At 32.3% G+C, this 13,014-nt stretch overlaps 1 protein-coding gene across 1 annotated transcript; it reads right to left on the bottom strand.

Moving 5' to 3' along the window:
• Positions 1–5,644: 5,644 nt before the first annotated feature.
• LOC130828494 (sugar transporter ERD6-like 5) lies at positions 5,645–12,762 on the bottom strand. Its single transcript, XM_057694475.1, has 18 exons — positions 12,583–12,762; positions 10,401–10,463; positions 10,218–10,307; positions 9,849–9,908; positions 9,584–9,649; positions 9,263–9,328; positions 9,087–9,162; positions 8,850–9,007; positions 8,687–8,764; positions 8,515–8,599; positions 8,393–8,436; positions 8,246–8,308; positions 8,096–8,155; positions 7,802–7,855; positions 7,592–7,651; positions 7,102–7,324; positions 6,869–6,966; positions 5,645–5,881 (listed from the first exon to the last, which is right to left on the bottom strand). Exons 1-18 carry the CDS (start codon positions 12,760–12,762, stop codon positions 5,645–5,647), a joined length of 1,761 nt encoding a protein of 586 aa, XP_057550458.1.
• Positions 12,763–13,014: the final 252 nt, after the last annotated feature.

The following is a 13,014-nucleotide window of genomic DNA, read 5'->3' as shown; positions in this document are numbered from 1 at the left end:
TGGAGTTGTACACCAAAAGACCTAAATTTAAACGCACATAAATTTAACGAGATTTTATCCTAAAATTAATTGCTAATACGAGTAGTAAATCATCAAGTTTGCTCCATCTGTCCCTAAGATATTGGCTATTGCACAACAATTAAAAATAGTGAAACCATTTAGATATATTAAACGAGAATTGAAATATGTGAATAGTATATTTTTTATGTTCTATGTTACTTATACGAAACTAACTTTTGCACTATTTATTATTTTATGGTAACTTTCATATTTTGAATATTACACGAGAAAAAACATAATCATGTGAGATTTTATTTTATTCGTCTCGTCATATTTTGACTATGCATCAGGTGCATAGGTTTAATATACAAAATATGTAAATATGTTTAAATATGATTTGTAATATCCTCTGCAATTGGCATGTGTAATAAAATTTTAGTGAATATATCAATTCGATTTCAACAAATTTATTTATTTGTAATCTATACCTATAAACCAAATGCATGGGTTAGAAAAACCAATATATACATATTATCATTTAAATCATTAGATGTCATATAAGGACGTATATAGTACTAGTTTCCCTCCTTAATAAAGTTCCCACAAAAAATGTTCATGGGAATTAAAAAATAAAATCTTTTAGATATTGGATATACTCCCTCTTATATTAAATGTTCCACTTGGTTTTTCAACACGATTCATCAATCACTCGTATTATGAGTAGGGATGGCAATGGGTCGAACTCGGCTCGGATTATACATACTCCGACTTTGCTCCGGATTTTAGTCGAACTTTTTTTTCAGTTCACCTCCACTCGGAGTCGGATTATGCATACTTCAAGTTTGCCCCGACTCGGATTCTCGGACCTCCAACGGAGTCGGATTATTATCAAACTTTATCGTTGTGATATTGTACTAATGATTTAAAGCATACGAAGTTAACAAAATATATTTTTCAAATACAATTTAACAAAAAAATATGTACTTTAAATTCAAGTTTAACATGAGAAATATTCCTAATACTACAATTTAACACAATTTTCTCGCATTTTGATTTGGTGTATTTTGTTTCTCTTGATCTGATTTGTCGTATTTTGATTGATTGATCTAAATAAAAATACCAAGTAGTTTTTCAAAATCGAAAATTACAGTTACTATGAGAGAGAGCATTGGTAAATGTGTAAAACCAAATGGGACATTTAAAGTGAATAGGTGGGAGTATTATTTTATTGAATAATAAATTTAATGGGAAAAATGTGGGAGACCATAATCATTAAAATATTAAAAGAATGTTAGTAGAATAAAATGGAAACCACAACTGATAAAAAAATATTTTTTATAAAATTAGCGAGCAATATGTGCGTAACATAATAGTATAAAAATATTAAAAATAAAGTTAGTGAAAAATATACAGGAGCCATTAGAATTAATAATAGAAAGAGGAGTATATTGGAACAACAAATGGAATACCCAAAATAGCAAATGACTTCTTAGTATGAATAGTTAAGAAATAATTTTCGTAGTATGATTAGTTAAGAAATAATTTTCGTAGTATGATTATTTAAGATACTTGTACATAGAAAGATCTATTAAAGTATAATTAATTTCGAATTTTCTAACCAATGCATCAAGTGCATAGATTTAGACAATAAATTTGATAAAATTTTTGAACAAAGTTAATTTCAACTTATTCCTTAATATATAAGTAGTTTTTAAATTTTTTTGAAATATATATTTGCTTTTTATGTTGAAGTATTTGCTAATTAATAAAGTTTCTTCATTAAAATTTTAATTTCTAAAATATCACATCAAGACAATATTGATACATGATAATCAAAAATTATTTCAAGAATGATGAAGAATCATTACGATAACGTTAACATTGTATGAAGATTACCCAAATTTATCTTAAAAAGTACGAACTTTAATTCATACTTATATTAACAACTGTAATTTTTTTCATTAAAAATACTATATATTCTAAAATTTATATTTATATATACTTTTTTGCTAATTACTTTGTGTATTGTACGAGTTTTTATACTAGTTTCATATAGTTACCAATTTTATTGTCTAAATCTAACAACTAGTGTATAAGTTAGAAAAAACCGTTAATATATCTATTTAAGAAAGCACACATTATATAAAGTAAAAGAACTTAATTGATTTCCTCAGGTAATTAATATCTTCATTGAATTAATTGCATATTATCTGGATTGATGTCTTGGATTGCATAGTTGTAAAGTCACATTTTATCACATTTCATTTCTTAAATTAGTATAAAACAGTAATTCCCTAATCGATGATAAAATAAAATTAGATAATTGAATAAGAGATAAAATTAAATAATCCATAAGATGTCATTATAAAATGAAATTTATAATCATGTAAATCACGTAAATGTCATAAAATTAAATATTTAGCACATACATATGTAGTAATAAAAAAACAATTAAAAGAAACAATTTTTCATTGTAGGATAATTTTAAATCAGAGATACAATGAATTAAAATCTTTCAATGTAGGTGATTAGAACTCTATTAATTTCCTTAGGTAATTTTTGATAATATTTTCCATTAATTGCATGTTGGCTATTATATATCATGTACATTGATTTCTTATTTTCTTTGATTGCATATTTGATTAAGTCACATTATTATATCACATTTTATTTCTAAATTTATTAAGACAGTGGTTTATTTTTATTAGGTTTTATGACACTAAATAGATTCTCTGCACAATTTATGTGTTTTACAATATAAATATTATGAATAATTTGTGAATTACAGTCATCAAGTTCATAAGCTTAAAGTTTATTGGTTGTGAATTGTAACCATCAAAATATCAAAATCTACACCATTTAAGCCAAATTAATGTTGACCAACCCAAATGACTTTTGACCAGCCTATATGATCGTTGATCGTTACTAATCATCTTTCACTTTCGTTGACCATCCCTAATCACCTTTGACGTTCCTAATTACTAACGGTAGCATGTTTAGTACTTTAACGTCGTTTTTACCCATCATAAAGATATTTTTTCAAACAACGGATGTCGTGATTAACTTAATGGGTAACTTCTTCAATAAAATATGGTCGAAGCAAGTACTTATTCGCCCATTTTCAAGCACGTAGACCGAAAATGATATTTAACGTCATTTAAATCCATTATAACAATATTTTACCCTAGGAGAAGGTAGGGAATAATTATCTTCCATATGAGAGAAATCATTTGCCTTTTTCATTTATCTAAATTTTTGTTAAATTCTCATTTTACCTCTTTCACAATTATCTCATTTAGTTAATTTATATCTCTATTTACCTATATTTTATTAGTTCGACTTTTTTTATTCCATTATATATTTATACTCAATCCAAGCATGCCCTCAAACATATATTTGTCATCTCTTATCCAATTGATTGTTATGTTTTTGAACGAATTGGCTCTAAAAATTTTTTCACCTCCCAAAATTGTGTGTTCTTATCTCATGTCCTTATTTGGCAAATAATAAAAATAGATAAGAAATTAGATTAAAACTAATTATATTTACAAAATTGTCCTTTTAAGTCTTATTTTTCTTTCAAAAATTCTTACTTGAGACCGGCTTTTGTTTGTAAAGACGGCTCTCAAAAGCCCAGCCCAAATCTAATTTATGTTAATTTAAAAAAAAACTGCTATTGAAATCGAAATGCGGTTGTTAAGTGGAATATGAAAAGTCACATATTATATTTGGAGTTATAACATTTATTTGGGGTTATAACATACTCCCTCCAATTCTTTTCAATTGTCCCATTTGGATTGTACACGAATATTGAGAAAGTGAAAGGACCACCTTGAATAGTACACCCATGTAATGCAGTGGGTATTGGTAATAAAGTTGATAAAACTCTAATTATTCCCTCCAATTTGGTTAAGTTTAGATTTGGAGGAAAAATTACAAATTGCTCAATTACATAATTAAAAATACAAAGTCTTCATAGCCATTAATTAAATTATAAAAGTACAAAGTCTTAGTTGCCATTAATTAAATTACATAATTAAAAATTACATCCTCGAAAAATTACATTTACATTTCATAAATGGCCAGAAGGTACAAGCAAAACAATTTACATTCAACAGGATAATGCAAAACCACACACTATAGACAATAATCCAATATTCAGGGAAGCTATAAACAAGATGAATTCAATATCCATTTAATACAACAGCCTCTAAATTCCCCTGATATGAACGTGTTAGACTTAATTTTTTTTAGGTCTATTCAATCGTTACAACACCAGAAAGCAGCATACAACTACACACAATTGGTTAGGGTAGTGACAGGTGCTTTTGAAGCTTTAGAACACCATATATTAAGGTTTATTTGAATAACCTTACAAGCATGTACGGTTGAGGTACTGAAAAAACTTGGTGGTTTTGACTACCATATTGCACACATGAACAAAACCAAACTAGCTAGGGAAGAGAGACTATTAGATTATTAAACACTTAGGAAAGAAATCATTTATGAGTCACTCCGTCATTTGGATGTAAATCATTTAGAGGTTGCTTTACTGTACTTGGGAAATGAAGACCAAGAGATTTTCCATCAACCAACATAACCAACAACAACAATTATTGTGAGTCAGCAGGAAAACCAGGAGCAACAAGAAACACCATAACCAACAACAACAATTATTGTGAGCCAGCAGGAAAACCAGGAGCAACAAGAAACACTAGAATCAACAACAAAAATTATTGTGAGCCACCAAGAAAACCAGGAGCAACAAGAAACACTAGATACAACAATAACAATTATTGTGAGCCAGCAGGAAAACTAGAAGCAACAAGAAACACTAGAACCAACAACAACAATTATTGTGAGCTAGCAGGAAAACCATGAGCAACAAGAAACAACAGAACCAACAACACCAATTATTGTGAGCTAGAGGAAAGCCAGGAGCAACAAGAAACAACAGTACCAAAAATAACAATTATTGTAAGCCAATAGGAAAACCAGGAGCAACAAGAAACAACAGAACCAACAATAACAATCATTATGAGCCATCAGGAAAATCAGGAGCAATAAGAAACGACAGAACCAACAACCACAACAACAACACAAATTCAGCAACAGTCAGCAACACAGCAACCAACCAGCAACAGTCAGCAACACAGCAACCAACCAGCACCAACAAAACCAACCGCAACAGTGGATAGGGTTACAAGGACAGTCATACATTTGGGTTAAATATTCGTATTCACACTTTTGGGCTTATTGTAGTGGATGAAAATGTTTAGAGTTAAACATCATGTAGATTCATTCAAGCTGTTTATGACTAAATATTTAATGGAAATTTTTTGGGGTTTTTAATAGAAAAAAAAATTCATTTTAGGCGCATCTCTCAGAAAGCAACATGTTTTCATCATTGAGATCCATAAACATACTCTTTGCCTCCTAAAATCATAAAGATTGGTGGCACTATGACTCTATGAGTATGTATATGGATTTTTGTAGCAACTAATAAGCCCTCTTTTCAAAAATCATTGAGCTTTCATTGGCCTAAATAAAAAATTATCACAGACGAACACATACAAACATGCATAATCAAGAAAAACAAAAACAAAATGTAACATCATTAGTCAGAGGGGAAAGAATAACCGTTTCACATACGAGAGAAGGGTCCCTTAACATCATAAACAGTATCATCATCTTCACCATCATAATCTTCTGAGTCAGATGAAGGAAAAAAGTCATCATGAGGTAGATCAAGTCCCAAATCAAACATAGCCGAAATTTCTTCATCCTTACTGGTCCATGGTTCTTCTCCAAGAAGAAAGCCATCACCAAACAACAACTTCAGTGCAAGATGAGAGAGAGAAGAATTTGACGACTCTATTACCTGATCTTCTTAGAAAAAAAACGCCAAACTCAGACGACGGGAAAGAGGAGATGGCAAGAATCAAAAACGTAGATCTACTTTAAAAGGACGAAGAGAAAAAGAAGATGAAGATCTAGGATTTCAAAAGGGAGTGGGTTCAGCAACTTGAACAGTAGCGCCATCGAAGAAGAAGAGATGAGAAGATGAAGATCTAGGGTTTCAAAAAGAGGATGGGTGAATCAAAGGAACAAAGCTGGGTTGGGGTATATAATCAGAGTGAGGAGAGGTTAATAAAGGGAAGGAGTGATTTATAAGTTAATTAGGATTGGGGGTTAATTAGTGTAGTTTAGTTTTTAAAATAAGGGTGTCTTAGTAATTATATAAATAGTACTAAGGACAATTTGGTTCAAAAATTATATTCTAAAATAGAAATGAGACAATTGAGGTGAATTGCCCAAATAAGAAAATTGGACAATTGAAAAAAATTGAAGGGAGTAATACATTTGGTGTTATACCAGCATGTATTTGGCGGTTATAAATTCAAATGTATTATGTTATAATCCCAAATAAATTATGTTATAACCCCCAATTATATGTTGGCATAACACCAAATGTAATATGTTATAAACCCCAAATATATTATGTGACTTTTCACATTTCACTTAACATGCGCGCTTTGATTTCAACAACAATTTTTCTTTTAAATTAATTTAAATTAGATTTGGGTTGGGTTTTTGAGAATTATCTTTACAAAAGACGGTCTCTCGACAGAGCACCTGTTTTTTATTTTTACTTTCATTAAGGGCAAAAATGTCTTTTTATAAATTTTCTAAGTCTCAACCTCAAATACCATCCTCCCCTAACTTTTTTAGGGACTTTCCCTTCTGAATTCTTAACTCATGTTCAAGTCTTAATATTTGTCAATTCCCATTCTCCTTGAATTTAAAACTTTCTAAAATTCCAATCCCCAACCTCAATTCCCTTTTCGCGCACACACCCTTAGTCTACATTTTCATGTTTCTTATTCGAAATCTCAATATACTGTTCAGTTATTGTATTAATCTCATTATTACTCACTTGTTCAGATAAAAAAACACCGAAGAACACTAATTAAGAAATCTTCAAATAAGTTACACCCAAAAGAGAGCATACCATACAATATCATAATAACTTCAACACAATGACCATTACACATATAATTTACATGCATCTTCAAGAGTACCATCAAATGCACTTGTAACTTGTTAGCTCCTGTATTTCTTCCAATGTTCGGCCCTTCGTCTCTGGGACTAATCTCGCAATGAACACCAGGGAGATAACATTAACACTCGTAAACACGAAAAACGTGCCTGAAGAGCTCCATTGCATCATGAAGTTAAATGTATAGGTAACAATCCATGAACTTGTAAAGCTCACTACAGTTGCTAAGCTCCCAGCTGCCCCTTTTATGTTTATAGGGAATATCTGAAAACAGACTCCTTTTTAGTCAATCTCATCAAACTCACTATAATGAAGGATGGTTTATCCCACATCGTTAAATTGAAAATGGCGTGCACACTTTATAAGTTATTTGGAGTCCTTCCCATAGCCAAATGGTTTTGGGATAGTATGTATCTACTTGGCTTATAAAGTGTGTGCACCTCGGTCCTAGTGTCTCTCCGTTAATATGGTGGCATTCACAATGAGTTCAACCTAATTTAACATTAACTTTTGGATAAGTTTTCTACATACCTCTGACATTATAACAAATGGTATCCCTCCCATGCCTACTGGATAAGTAGCCGCGAATATCTGTAACAAATCCATGCCACGATGTAAGTTTAAATCACTGCGAAGTGTTAGAGTATATAACATACCCTGGGGATTTAACTATCAGTTGAAGCATATGTTATATACTCTAACACGAACTTCAATGTAACTTTGTTTTGAAAGTTGTTATACCAATATTCCAATAAGTGCAAAATAGGGACTGAAATCTGTCGTCCAAACATGTGCCTGTTCAACAAGTTAATATAGTACATCAGAATATACACTGAAATGACAGTAGTGAACACTGAATTTCATTAATGGTCATGGTCAATTGGTCATCATCACAGTGTCCCGCACAAAGTCAAGGTCCGGAGGGAGAGGTAGCAGACAAATCATATCCGTACCCTCTTGAAAGAGAGGTTAGGAGAAATCCGCGCAAGCAATTGAATTTTATTAAGGGGCTAAATAATTTCTTCAGAAACATACCTCTAACATGAAAGATAGAGCTACCAAGAAGCAAGCTATGAACATGCCTCCTGCAGAAAACTTTGAGCATACCCAGCTGATCATGATAAAAAATTGGTACATCTACAACTACAAGTTCAACGGAAATCATAGATTTGTTTGATCACTTACGAGTAGAAGTGGTCGTCTACCATACTTATCCATCAAAAGTACGCCTGCAACTGTTGGCGGGAGCTGCATAAGTTTATGCACTTTAATCAGAGGAAGAACAAAACAAAACTCGCAGATTTTAGTTTCGAGTAGTAATGTCATAAACACCTGGACAAGTGCCATTGCTAATGTTCCAATAGTTCCTGAAACTCCTGTCAAAAATCGGAAACAGACAACATCAAATTGTGATGATTGAGTTTAATTCGTAATTTTGGCGACTATTAACTTACTAGCTGATTCGAAGATTGCAGCTGCGTAAAACAAAATCCCGAATGTCCCACCAAATCCTGCTAGTGCCATGAGTCCAAGTGTGACCTATGTATCAGAAGAACATGTATCATCGTAGAACGAAAAACTTAAAAAACAAAATTTACTCATGTGTTGTTACATTATAGGACCTACAATAAGCGCATACGCGTATTTGATTTGGAACATACTGAAGAAGTTGTATGATGAATTTTCTGCAGCTTCTGTGTATTCCTGGAAGTTAAATCAATCAATACTGAATCATGGATTTTCTTAGATATATCGAATTAGCGTAGGACAGAAAACACGTAGACATTACTAATATTTCTGCTGCCTCTTTAGATATATCGGTATGTTCTCCTCTTAGATGTTTCAAAGCTGCTTCGAAAGCTTCTTCAGAAACGGTCTTTAGCAGCCACCTAGGAGACTCGGGAATGAAGCATAATCCTGAAAGCTGTACCATACATGGAACAGCACCTAAAATACAGTAGGAAACCAATTGATATTGTGTAAATTTGTGACATGATACGAATTGATAAGTCGCTAAAATGATTACCAATCAGAGCTAAGACGCGCCAACTAGTTATAAGGCCAACAACGAACACAACTGCTACCCCACAGCATGTTAATAGCTGTTTAATCAGAGGTTTAAGTGAATAATCAATCGTCTTTCAATTGAACACAGGCATCATACACGTCTGAAGCTTGTAAATGCGTATAGAATATCGTTACCTGATGGAGAAGTACTGATCCACCTCGAAGATTCTTTGGTGTAATTTCCGCTATATACACTGGAACCTGTGTTCAAATCAATTCTTGATTTTATATAACTCGGTTTACAAATCAGTAGAAAGTTTTGTGTTAGAGTGTCAAGGAAACAAGTCAACCAAAAGAACCAACTCATTTAAACTGGAATATTCAGTGCCAAGTATGAGGAGGACCTGTACTGCATCCACACGGGTGACCTCAAACATCAGCTTACGTTTTTGGTTGAGTTGGTTCCTTGGCAGTTTGTGGTATCGAACTCTCCCAAACATATAGAAAGGTAATCACCACATAAGAAATGAGTCCGTTTGCTAGACCAAGCGTTAATCTACCAATATCTAGGGACATAGCACCCTACAGTATCACCAACATCATATATTATTAGAGTGTATAATATATCCTAGGGCCTCAATCATCAACTTAAGCTGAGTAAAAGTATATAACATATCTTGGGGCCTCAACCAAAAGCCCAACATATGTTATATAATCTAACATATCTGATCGGAAATGAACACATAACAAGTGGAATAAAAGCTTATTGCAAAACTGAAACCTGTGAATATGCTATGGAAAGCCACCCACAGAGGCCGAGTATGCTTGAAATCCCCATTGTCTGTGTCATAGCAACTGAAGTTCATGAGAAATTATCATTCAATAATCAATATTAGGATATGTTATATATACTCTATCACGCCTTCTTACAAGAACCCTTTGTGCTAGAAGTGTTGATGTAACACATGTTTTCCTCGTAATTAGCGCTAAATATTTCACTGAAATGAGGGATGGCAGTCTGTCACATTGCATCCGATATCATATTAATGAACCAACTCAACCAAAAGCTTAAGCCGATAGTTAAAGCCTACCCCTAAGACTATGACACGGAAAAGTGTAGGACGGACAGAATATATAGTAGGAAACTTACTCCTCGACGACCAATGAAATCGGATAGTTTACCAGATACAAGTGCTCCTAATAGACCTCCTATTGTTAATATTGATCCAAAGAAGGAAAACTGCAGCAAGAAGAACCAACCAATATACAAAATCTAAATTAAATGAGATATAAAAAGTAGTTAGACATAAAAGTAGTAAAGTAGTAAGGTAACCTCTGCAGTAGAAAGGTGCAAGTCTGTGAGGATTACTGATTGAACAGGAGAGGAGTAGCCAATCTACATTACACAAATAGAATCAAATCCTACATTTGTATTAACATATGCGTAGTTAAGTTGTAAAAAATTAAGATTATGACATGAATTATATATATAAAATAAAATCACACATGTATGTATTTAATATTTATTCGTTAGAAACACAACAACCACAACAATATCAGAGTTTTTGATAAGTAATTGCATTTATTTATATCATTTTATACTCCTTAATGATGTTCATTGTTAGTAATTTTGTGTTTATTTTGAAGATTTATGCTAATTTACTAAGGGGATTTTGGCTCGGGTGAAGATGTTCTACTAAGAAAATGAGCAAAAGAGTAAAGTGTGTTTGTAAGGCAAAAGTTTTAAGGTGAAATTTGATACATGTCTACTTTTTTAGTCATAACTCTTGATAGGAAGATTGCATTAATGCAAGATTTGCGGCATTGGAAACTAAATTTCAAGAGCGTTCCAACGGCATATTATATGTCTAATTCCAACAATCGAGCAAGAACGACCGTTTGAAGTTGCTGCAATTTTCCAGCGCCCAAAGCCGACTCGGTGGTAATGCAACATTTTAGAAAGCCGACTCGGCTGATTCACTTCTGGGCTGCACAATATTTATTTTAAGCGACAGTTTCCTTAAATATTCATTAACTTTTAGTAATTAGGGTTAAGTCTCCTTTGGGGGCTCCTTCCTCCTCTTCTTCTCTCCTTCCTTCCATCATTATCATCATCATCATCATCCTACCCAATATATCCCGCTCATAGAAAAACTATGGACAAGATTTGAGAAGGGAAGGACGGCGGCAAGTCATACTCATAAAAGAGAGCGCGGCCGAAAGAGTCTCCCGACTCGAGAAAGATAAGGAGGTGTAGCTACACGGAAAAGATAAACTAATGCATAAAAATAAAATAAATAAGTAGAACCAACTACAAAATAAAAGAAAACAAAAACTAATAATAAAAGAAACGAGAGAAGCAAGATGACAAGAACACCGAAAGGTAATTTAAGAGGACATCAGTAGTCTAAAACATGGATATGTCACTTCCAACTATCCCTATTCCTAGTCAGGCCCTCAGAGAGGTTTAACTCATGTAAGTCAACTTTTATTTGCTCATCTCAAGTTCTCCTGGGTCTTTCTCGACCCCTCTTACCCTCTACTATATCTCAAGTTCTCCTGGGTCTTCCTCTACCCCTCTTACCCTCTACTATAATGCTTTCTACCCACCTCATAGGGGCGGCGAAAATCTTTCTCTACACATATCCAAACGATCTTAATCTATTTTCGCACATTTTTCCAGAAATAGAGACTACCACTAGTTGGTCCCTAAACCATATTAATTTTGTTTTGTGTCCACCTCCGTGGAGCCCATCCTGCGCCATTCTATAGAAAAAGGTTGGTTTTGTGTCCTACCAAATACAAACTAATAGGTCAAACAATTGCGTAATGATATACGTTTTTTTTTAAAGGTCCATTTGGTTTATGCACATTTATCAATATATTAATACTACTCTTAATATCTCTAATTGTATATAATTAAAAATTATAAAAATTAAATATTAATAAATCTTATGTTGGGACGAATCAAACAATCTCAATTGATTATGTTTTAACTTATAGATTAAGAATAAAATATTAAGAGTGAATAATAAATAGTGTCCAAAAACCAAATGGAACGTTTGAAAAGAAACGAAAAAATAGGTTGAGGTATGTCCATTATTTTTAGAATTTTCTAATTTCAGATTATAACGGACCAAAGTAAAATGAGTTATTAAATTACATGTATTATTACTCATGTGAAGTTGGACATGATATTTGCTATCAAGGGTCAATCTAAAATAACATTTTTGTTAGTTTTATCATTAATAAGAGTAATATTGCGTACATTCAATCTCCCAACTACACGCTAGATGAGAGTCATTTGATGGTTGGGCCAATGAAATATCAAAGTTGTACAGAGTAGACTTAAAGAAGGGATAAATTAGATGAATCGAACTCAAACTTTTTATTTGAAGTGAAATAAGACCTGATTCTCTACTAAGCATTGTATGTTACTCATCCAACCAATTAAGTATTGAAGTATAAAAAACATGATTATGTTAGAAACATATAACAAAAAAGAAGACACTTACAGCAAATCCGGAAAAGAAAGAACAAGAAACAGCAACGAATATACTAAAGATGAGATCAAAAGTTACATCCTTCAACCATTTTTCATTTTCTTCATCTTTCTTTATCAATGCTTCCACTATTTGTTCTTCTACCTTCATCTTCTTCTTCTTTAAATTATTGCTATTAAACTTAAATTTCATGTATGAAATGAATAATTAATTTTATCCATGGGTTGATTTATATATAAAAAATATTTATGTATATATGTAGCAGTATCATTGCTCCACACGCTAATCATGTGAAATTGTGAATGTTTCATACGTGTCGTTTTTTATTACAGTATAGGCAGAGAAAAGAAAAGATTATGTGAAAACTAAATTTATAGCTTTCCTAAAAAGCAATATATTAATCTTTTAACTCAGATAAGACTCGATTTTTGCGTACATATGTTG

Source organism: Amaranthus tricolor, chromosome 12 (genome assembly GCF_026212465.1).
Source record: "Amaranthus tricolor cultivar Red isolate AtriRed21 chromosome 12, ASM2621246v1, whole genome shotgun sequence".
Lineage (NCBI taxonomy): Eukaryota > Viridiplantae > Streptophyta > Magnoliopsida > Caryophyllales > Amaranthaceae > Amaranthus > Amaranthus tricolor.
Note: the sequence above shows the minus strand (reverse complement) of the source record. Positions and strands in the feature narration are given on the sequence as shown.